At 44.1% G+C, this 10,257-nt stretch overlaps 1 protein-coding gene across 1 annotated transcript in view; it reads right to left on the bottom strand.

Annotated features, from left to right (window-relative positions):
• Positions 1 to 181: 181 nt before the first annotated feature.
• Positions 182 to 10,257, bottom strand: part of LOC119599212 (formin-like protein 20) — a 30,270-nt gene continuing 20,194 nt past the window's right edge. Inside the window, exons 2-4 of the mRNA XM_037948953.1 lie at positions 867 to 929; positions 365 to 746; positions 182 to 249 (exon numbers count right to left, since the gene is read on the bottom strand). Coding sequence (XP_037804881.1) covers positions 182 to 249; positions 365 to 746; positions 867 to 929 — 513 coding nt within the window. The remainder of the gene's footprint in view (positions 250 to 364; positions 747 to 866; positions 930 to 10,257) is intronic.

The raw sequence follows: 10,257 nt of genomic DNA, 5'->3' as shown, positions 1-10,257 counted from the left end.
GGGGAGTCCGTAGTTATCCGAGGGGACTGGGGGAGCGGCGTAGTTATCCGAGGGGACGGGGGGAGCGGCGTAGTTGTCCGAAGGCACGGGGACAGGGATAGGGGCAGGGACGGGGACGGGGGGAGCGCCGTAGTTATCCGAGGGGACGGGGACGGGCAGAGGGACGGGTGGGGGTCCGTAGTTACCCGAAGGCGCTGAAGGAGCGATGATGTCTCCTGGCTTGGGGGAGCCGTAGCCGGGCTGGGGGGCCTGGGGGACGCCGTACGAGGGAGAGGGGGCGACAGGGGTGGGAGGGGGGGCGTAGGAACCGTGGGGGGCAGGAGGCGGGGGGCCATAGTTTCCCTTGGGTGGGGGGGGGGAGGGCCATAATTTCCCTTAGGTGGTGGTGGTGGTGGGCCATAGTTTCCCTTGGGTGGGGCGGGGGGAGGGCCATAGTGTCCCTTGGGTGGAGCAGGTGGAGGGCCATAATTCCCCTTGGGCGGAGCAGGGGGTGGGGGGCCATAATGGCCTTTGGGGGGAGCGATGGGGCGAGGAGGTGGCCCATGGGAGCCCTTGCCCTGGCCTTTGCCCTGGCCCTTACCCTTGGACGGGAAGGGAGCCTTGGGGGGAGGGCCGTAGTTGCCCTTGGGAGGGGGAGGCCCGTAGGCAGGGCGGGGGGGAGGGGGCCCGTACGAGGGGCGGGGGGCAGGGTGGTACTCCTGGCCTCCCCCCTTGCCCTTCCCGAAGCTGAACAGGTCCTTGATGCCCTTGAAGATGTCGAAGTCGAAGAAGCCCTTGCCTCCGCCTCCCCCCTTCCCCTTGGACGGAGGGGGAGGGGGAGGGGGAGGGCCGTAGACGGGGGCGGGGTACGAGCGCCCCTGCATCACGGGGTCGTGGCTGGGCTGCGGCAGGGAGGCCACGGCAGCCAGCGCGGCCGCCAGGACGAACACCTGCGGGGGAAGGAGAGCGTCAGTCACGTTCAGGGGCTCGGGAAAGTGTCTTGGGGAAAGGGGGGGGGGGAAGGAAGACCACGAGAGGTTGGGGGGATTATGTTGTAAGGCAAGGGATGGTTTATTTATTGTTATGATATGTTTTTTTTCTCTTTATTACTATTATTATTACTATTATTATTACTATTATTATTATTATTATTATTATTATCATTATTATTATTATTGTTATTATCATCTGGTTATACTGAAACTGAAGGACGATTGAGATTTAGGAACAAGAGTGAATTATTGTATCACCAAACCGAAACTGTAAATTCTAAAATGTAAATTGTTCTTAAAGGAAAAAAAAAAAAACAAACTAAATAGTCCATATTCTATTGCGAATGAAGAAGACTGAATTAGAAAAACTCTTGAAATATTAAAAAAAAAAAAAACATTTAGTCTTGGAATATAGAAATTCAGTGTTTACTAGACCCTTGCTATGACGTCACACGCGTGGTATTCAAATGGGTACGTCCTCTCGGCAGAAAAACTTTCCCAGGTTATATACGGGAAGAGAGAGCGTGGAATTTCGCTCTTATGTACCCACGTGATAAAGGCGAAGCGAGGAGAGAGAAAGGCGGGTCAGTCGTTCATACCCATATTACCCACTTTCCCTATCGCACGTGTACTGCTATAAGACTCATGTTCTGATGCTTTGCCAGTGGCCGCGTAGCCCTTACGGATGTGGTCGTTAAGGGCAAAAGTTGGTCAGAGCGCTTTCAGAAAAAAAAAAAAAGAGAGAGAGAGAGAAAAAAAATGGCGGATGATTGCTCGCCGTCTCTGGACCGTCCATTTTCTTTCGTAATGTAGAACGCTAAGTAATCTTTTTTTTTCTACTTTTTTTCTTCGCTTAATTCAGATACCTCCACTTAAAAGGATGTTTTATGAGAGGTCTGAAGGAAAGCGAGGTAAAAGGGGGGAGGGAAGGGGAGGCCGGAATATGAATTATAAGTGGATGTGAGCAGAGGAAGTCTCGCTTCCGGGAAAGAAATCTGAAGACAAGAAAGAGGATTCGGAAGGAGGATCCAGTACCGCAAGCTGAGGTATAAGTAGTCTTCGATCCCACCTCGGGAAACAAAAGAATACGCTCAAGACTAAGGAAACCAAGGCGCGAGCTATCAAAAGGCAAAGAACAAGGACATGGGGAAAAAAAAGAGAGAAATAAAGAAAAAGGCACTTTGAAAAGGGGAATAAATATGCTGTAGTGGAGACAGGTGTATCTAATGTAACCGAAAATATGTAGGTCACGAGTCCACCGGAAACGCAATGTGATGGATCCCAGACGCATCCAGAAGCGTGTGAAATTTTTGCCACTCATTTCCCTTAAAAAACAACAACAAAAACACATAACCAAACATACAACAAAAAGAAAGAGTAATAATAATAATAATAAAAAAAAATAAATAAAAAATAATAATGAGAATAAGAATAAGAATAAGAATAAGAATAAATAAATAAATAAATAAATAAACAAAAAAACACCGTCACCATTTCTCTAGAGAGAGAAAAAAAATGTAGAAATCTTCCTCCCCCCCCCACTCCACCCTTCCCCCGCTTCTGTCTATATTTCAAAACCCAGTAATTAAGCTCACTCGGAGGCATAACATCGGCGTAATGAAAGGGAGGCAGAGCAGCGGCCAAAATAAGCCAGGCGGGCCTACCATACGCACGTCTAAACCACACCACATATGCTTTGCCGCGGGGTAGGCAAGCGGTAACCCGTGGTAATGGTGGGAATGAGATTGGGGGGCAAAAAATATATGGAACAGCCTAGTCATCTTCACTTTCCTTTTCCATTAATTTGGAGAAGTTGGGGAAGGGGGAGGGGGAAGGGCGGAGTGGACAGGTGGTAAGAATGTTAAAGAATTTTTCCCCCTTTCTCCCTCTCATTTTCTCCTGTTTCCGGAGAGCGGTTTGGATATTGTGATCGGACGCAATATCATATCATTATTGTTGCCTTGGTTATGCTTTTTTGGGGTTACAGAAAAAAAAAATCAAGTGCTATGGTTCACCGTAAGAGGAAATAACACTCTTGTGCATTTAATATGACAAATTGGTTGTCATCTGATGGAAATACCAAGCCCTTTAATTTACACCCACAAAAAAGAGAAAAAAAGGTTTCACCTAATCTTACTGTATGTTATTAAGGGTTAGAATCGCGTAATGCTTTTGTTTATGGGAATCACCTGGGGGAATGATACTCATCATATCAAATCTCGCCTAAATAACGTTTATTAGAACATTAATGACAACAAGAGAGAGAGAGAGAGAAAAAATAAAAGTTAAAAATATAGCTTCAAAGTCCAACATCAATGGCGGGAAAAAAAAAGCTCGACACATGCGCAACCAAATGCCTCGTCACTATTATAACTATTATCCCATTAGCGCCTGTGATTCTCTCGTCTTCGGGAGTGGAGCTGCGATGATCAGCTCAACACAGCCCATTAGCATGAGTTACCGTTCAGTTTATCTGCCGTAATAACAGGTTGACATCTCCGTTGATGGCGGCGGTAAGCAAGATGGCGTCTGGTGACTCGTTTTGAGAAGTGCTTTTATTTGAGGGCCAATTTCCTTTAAATGAGGCCCGAAAATTGCCGATTGCGATGGTTGATGTGGTTATTTTTTGTACGTGTATGGCTTCTAATGTATGGTTTTGCAGGCTGAGTGTGGTTTTATTTCTATCTTGCTAGGATTGGGGTTGGGAAGTGATTGATGTGAGTGGAATATAAAACCGAGACTGGAGGCTTAGTTAATTCCAATATATTTCCCATTCAGAAATGCCTCTTCCCTTTTATAGCCTCTTGTTCCGAGGGCAATAAAGAAACACCCCCATTTGTTCCTGCATAATTTTCAAATCAGCTTTCCACGCAGTTATGCATGGTTCGATCATCTGTCATGCGCAAGTACGATAATCCGTCTCGAAAATCAGTAGTCGCGCAGACAGCGTTCTTGTAAGACTAATGCACGGATTCACGTCATGAGATCCGACATATAATTACATTAGAGGTTTTGCGTGACCTGGAAATAGATGATGAACACGTCCTGCGCAAGAGAGGAAGGAAAGGAAAAGGAAAAGAAACACCTTTTCATTCATCACATCGAGAAGAAACCACATTACTAGCGCCGCCCTTGCGTTGGCGAGGCGGAAGCGGCTTCGAAAACGGCGCCTGTATCGTTTCTTTTCGAAATTCCTTTGTTTTTTTTTTCTTCTCTTAGAATCTTAGTCATGATTTGTTTCTTTCGTGTGCTGCAGTGGCGAATTTGTGTAAATGTTATAAATGAGCACGATTTACGTAGCTTTGCAATTCATTTGAAAACGAGAGAGAGAGAGAGAGAGAGAGAGAGAGAAAGAAAGAAACAGAGAGAAATAGAGAGAGAGAGACCTAAGTCAAACGCAAACGAAAGAGCGAGTCGCCGAGACTGAGATAAATCTAAATCCCCCCCTTTTTTTCTCTCTCTCGTTTCTCCTTTCTCTCTCTCTCTCTCAGTGTGTCCGCATCTCTCTTTCCCTTTCTCTTCCCACACTATTTTCTCTCACGCAGCGCCCCCTACCATGAGATCAGGAGGCTAGTGACCTTAACATAAGTACAATGTTGGGTCATGACCTTGCAACAGAAGACGCGCCAAAAGGTCTGCTTTCTAGATACTTCCAGATTTTTTTCTTTATAGGATTTACTATTATCAATATCGCTTTTTTTAGGGGAGGGGATTTTTTTTTTCTTTTTAGTAACTGTTGAAAGGAAATCGCAGATAATCTGGTGTTATCTCATGTCGAACAATAGAGGAAATTGAGATGATAAAAAAATATGGAGGAAAACGTGAGGATGAAAAAAAAAAAAAAAAAAAAAATGAAGATAGAAAACACAAGAAAAAATGCGCAGTCTTTACTCGTCCTCCTCCTTCTCCTCCTCCACCTCCTCCTCCTCCTCCTCCTCCTCCTCCTCCTCCTTCTCCTCCTCCTCCTCCTCCTCCTCCTCCTCCTCCTCCTCCTCCTCCTCCTCCTCCTCCTCCTCCTCCTCCTCCTCCTCCTCCTCCTCCTCCTCCTCCTCCTCCTACCCCCCTTCCTCCTCCTCCCCCTCATCCTCTTTGGACCAGCTGACGCGATAAAAGAAAAATACAGAGAGAAAAAAGTAGGAGACGAGAAATGAGAATAGATAAGCGAATAAAAAAGATTGGTGAAAATAATAAAGAAAGGAGGTAGAAGGAATGAGGTTAGAAGAGTGGAAGGAGAAGACGGAAAGGTGGAAAGAAGAGGGAAATGGGGAGGGAAGATAAACGAGAAGAGAAGGAGGAATGAGAAGAAGAACGGACAGGAAAGGAGGAAGAAGACAGAAGAGAAGAAAAAGAAGGAATAAGAGATAAAAGAAGGAGGAAAGGAGAAGACAGAGGAGAAGAAGGAAAGAAGACAGAGAAGAAGAAGAAGGCAAGAGGACAAGAATAAGGGAGGAAAGAAGATAAAAGAAGAAAAGCAGGGAAGGGGAGCAGGCGGAAGAAAGGAGGAAAGGAGAAGGGAAGGAGGAGAAGGAGAAGGAGGAGGAGAAGGAGGAGGAGGAGGAAGAGGAGGAGGAGAAGAAGAAGAAGAAGAAGAAGAAGAAGAAGAAGAAGAAGAAGAAGGAGAAGGAGGAGAAGGAGAAGAAGAAGAAGAAGAAAAAGAAGAAGGAGAAGGAGAAGGAGAAGGAGAAGGAGGAGGAGGAGGAGGAGGAGCAGATTTCGCCCCAGGAATCGAGGCCGGGCCCGACGTGCTGAGCATCGCATACGGGAGAGAAAGTCTGGGTTACGCGGCTTGCAGGCGGCCGTTGCAACTTTCGCTGTCTGGGGGCATCCGCCAGGGATTCGTGGGTCGCTGGGTGGGCATTGAAAGGGGGATGGGGGTGGGGGTAATGGGAGGGGAGGGGGGAGGAGGGTATGTTGAAGAAAGGGGGAGGGGAGGGGCATTGAAGAGGATGGGGTATGGAGGGAAGGAAGGGGGGGGGGGCAGGTGGAATTGGGGTATAAAAGGAGGAGTGGAAGGGGTTGATAAAGGAGATGGAAGGAGGAGGAGAAAAAAAGTGAGAAAGGATAAAACTGAAGGGAAAAGTGAAATGAGAGAACGAACGAGAAATAGAGGAAGGAGGGGATAGAGACTACGAAAAAAAAATAAACAGCAAACAAGTGAAACGGAAATAAAACGAAATAATATGAATAAATAAGCCTAGAAAAGAGAATTGAAAAAGATGAATAAACAAGAGACACAAGTATACAGAAGAGGACAGAGAGCGGGAGTGAAAACCGTTAGACTGAAGATCAAAAGAAAGAGAAAATAAGAAACGCGGAACAGAGAGAAAACGAAAAGCAAAGGTCAATTGATGAATATTCAGTTAAATCACAACACAAAACTCTTTGAAACTGTGTTGGATCTACTCAGCCTCAACCCTCCTCTTCCTGCACATTTAATCACACTTTGATTCCACATTAATGTACACATCCACACGCTTTAAAAATTATGAACAAAGGGAATGAAATACGTTAGTCTAAGACTTCCTATTCACCTACAGAGCGTTACGTTACGTTACGTTATATAAGATACCATGACATTGGTGTTGAAAACCGCTTAGTCATATGAGAGGTTAGGCGATTCGTCTGCGCCACAATCTCAATCTTTTTCGTATTTTCGACATCCATTTTTTTTGTTCTGTTTTTCTTATGATTTGCTCTTCTTATCATTATTACATTTGCTTATTGCCTATTCGTTTGTTTGAATTAGATGAGAATGTATTTATAAAGGTGAATATCTTACTCATGCGTGTGTGTGTGTGTGTGTGTGTGTGTGTGTGTGTGTGTGTGTGTGTGTGTGTGTGTGTGTGTGTGTGTGTGTGTGTGTGTGTGTGTGTGTGTGTGTGTATATATATATATATATATATATATATATATATATATAGAGAGAGAGAGAGAGAGAGAGAGAGAGAGAGAGAGAGAGCGAGGGAGATAGATAGATAGAGAGACAGACTAATAGATAAATAGATAAACAGATAGAGATATAGATAGATAAACAAACATATCTACTACACACACACAATTATAAATACAAAAAAACGCAAGAATAAAAAGCAGTCACCAAAGCAAACCAATAACCACAATACACGCGCACAAAATACGCTGAGGTTATTCTGTAATCATCGAGTGTATATCCCATAGTACAGTATAATTCACAGTATTACAGACTATTATCAAATTGTTATTGAAACTATTACCTTCAGCGTATGAGCTTGTTATATGTATGAGGTTTGCAATTGCTCGTTTCCCGTTGCATGTTGCAAGTTCAGTTTCGCTCTGGTGCCTTTGGTTGCATGTTTTTGAAGGAATTATGCAATGTTTATTGTTGTTGTTGTTATTATTGTTATAATTTTATTATCAATATTATGATTATTGTTCTCATTATTGTTACCAATATTATCATTATTTTTTTTCTAATGCATTTTTTTTTGTTTCCTTTCAGTATCATCCACAAGAAAAATAAAACATTAAAAACAAATACAAAAACTAAATAAAAAAAGGGAATATCACAGAAATAACCACAACTTCATAAAACATATAAAAAAAACGCTTTAATACTTCATAAAATAAATATATATATATATATATATATATATATATAAAAATAATAATAATAACGAGAACAAACATCGACCTTGACACGATGATTTTTGGAAAATGGCGAAGGTTAATGTCAAATCATCTTCTTTTTCCCGCCACAAAAACCTCAAAAAATACCTGAAGCAAAGCGAAAGGGGGAGGAGGGGGGGGGAGAAGGGGAGGGGGGAGAAGGGGGAGAGGGGGAAGAAGGGGGAGGGGGAGGAGGGGGAGAGGAGGAGGAGAAGAAGAAATGGAAATATAAGGAGGAGGAGGAGGAGGAGGAGGAGAAGAAATGGAAATAGAAGGAGGAAGAAGAGAAAAAGAAAAGGAAGAAGAAGAAGAAGAAGAAAAATAAAAAAAGAAAGATCAAGAAGAATAAAAAGAAGAGGAACAAAAAGAAGAAGGGAACGAAGATCAGGAACTGGAGGAGGGTGAAGAAGAAGAGGAAGAGAAGGAGGAGGAGGAAAGAGAGAGGAAGAGAAAGAGAGAGAGAAAGTACTCTAGCGGTTACCACATAGCATGACTGTGCGCGCATTAATTATTTTTTTATTATTATTATTTTCTGAAGCAGAATAGGGGTGTGGGTGGGGATAGGGGGAGGGGGGAGAGGGGGGGTTATAGTGAGAGGTCAGGAGGTCAGTGAGTACGTGTGTTGGGATATAATTTATTGTCCTTTGATCGAAATAGAGAGTTTTGGAATAAAAAAAAAAGTCTCCTTTTTTAAGTGTGCGTGTTTATAGACGTACGATATAAAAATATATAAGAACGTTTTATTGTCCTTTGATCGAAATGGACGTACTATATAAAAACATATAAGAGTGTTCGTAAGATCATATTCAGAAACTATAGATCTGATATTATAATTTATTATATCCAAAACATAGGCGGGGGGGGGGGGGGAATCTCATCTCAAAAAGAAAACGAAGCAGAAAAGACAAGTAAAGAAAACGGAAAGGAACGATGACGTCACAAAATTCCACACACACATGTGTACAACAAATGAAACTTGAAAGTCTGCATGATTACCATAATGGTGCGAGGCCACAAGGGAAAACTTGGAGACAAGAGAGAGAGAGAGAGAGAGAGAGAGAGAGAGAGAGAGAGAGAGAGAGAGAGAGAGAGAGAGAGAGAGAGAGAGAGAGAGAGAGAGAGAGAGAGAGACAAACCGAGACAGATCGAGAGACAGACAGAGAGAAAAAAAACTAATCACGTTTCCCCCGCTGACCACTGGCGGTTCCCCCGTTCCTTGTCAGTCATAAAGGGAACTTTGCTTCTCTTTTGACATCAGCTGGAGCGTAAAACTGACGCATGGACCTGCTGACGCTCTCGTATAATTTTCCTATTATCCTACTTTCTCTTTTAATTCCCTTTTTTTCCGGCATTCTTGTCCAGGAATCTTTTTTTTTTTTTATCTCATTTAATTTTGTGATCCGAAACTGATCCGTAATATAAAATTCATCCATTTTCTTCCGCTTATCTCCCCCTGTTATTTACCAACCATTAACCTATTCTCTCTTTTTTCACTCTCGAATTACGAAACCTCCAAAAATTTCTATTCTCGCGTCCACGAAATTTACTTTACGCTTGTACACCCATTACCAAACTTCTAAAAAATATATATTCTCGCGTCCACAAAATTCACTTTACGCTCATTTCCCTATTACCAAACCTCCAAACAATTTAATCCTCGCATCCACAAAATTCACTTTACGCTCCTACCCCCCCTCTCCAACCCTCCCCTCCCCTCCCCCCCTCGCATCTCCGCAACTCTGCTCTTCGGGAAAATTAGACACTTTGTCATCATAATGCTTTCATCTTGTGTACGGAGCGCTGTTTACGCAATTATTTACGCCATAACAACACCCGCCTTTGTGTCGCGGAAATGGAGATTGGGGATGGCGTAGGTTGAGCAAGTCGAGAGAGAGATATGATGGTTGGAGAGTCATTTCTCTTCGTTGGGGAGCGAAGGAGGGGGATAGGAGGAGGGGGAAAGGAGGAGGGAAAAGGGAGAGTATAGGAGAAAAGGTGAGATGGGAGGGAGAAAGAGGGGAGAGAGAGAGGGGAAAAGGTGAACAGAAGAGAGAGAAGAAAGGAGAGAGATTGAGAGAGAGAGAGAGAGAGAGAGAGAGAGAGAGAGAGAGAGAAATAGAGAGAGAGAGAGAAAACGAGAGAGATACAAACCGACAGAGCGACAGAGAAACAAAAACAGAAAACGAGAGCTAAAAAGGCAATCAAGCAAAGAACTCGACAGACAGACGAGCGGACAAACAAACAAACAGACAGACACAACCAATGAGAATCCCAGCTTTACCATAGCAGCGAGAGGGAAAAGTCTCATATATTAATTCAAATGAAGTAACCAAAAGCGACAGAGCAGACAGGTGTGTGACGCGGGGAGGGAAAGGGGGGAGGGAGAGGGGGAGAGGGAAAGGGAGGAGGGAGAGGGGGAGAGGGAAAAGGGGAGGGCGAAGGGGAGGAGAGGGAAAGGGGGAAAGGGGGAAGGGGAAGGGGAGGAGGGGGAGGGTAGGAGAAGACAGAGGAGGTAGGAGGGAGGTTGGAGAAAATGAGGAGGGAGGAAGAGAGGAGAAGAAAGGTCGGTGGCAAGGAAAGGATAAGAAGAGATTAAAGATAATGAAGGGGAGTGGGAGAAGGAGAAGGAGGAGGAGGAGGA

Source organism: Penaeus monodon, chromosome 42, assembly GCF_015228065.2.
Source record: "Penaeus monodon isolate SGIC_2016 chromosome 42, NSTDA_Pmon_1, whole genome shotgun sequence".
NCBI classification, from domain to species: domain Eukaryota; kingdom Metazoa; phylum Arthropoda; class Malacostraca; order Decapoda; family Penaeidae; genus Penaeus; species Penaeus monodon.
The sequence above is the reverse complement of the archived record's forward strand: the minus strand, read 5'-3'. Positions and strand labels throughout refer to the sequence as shown.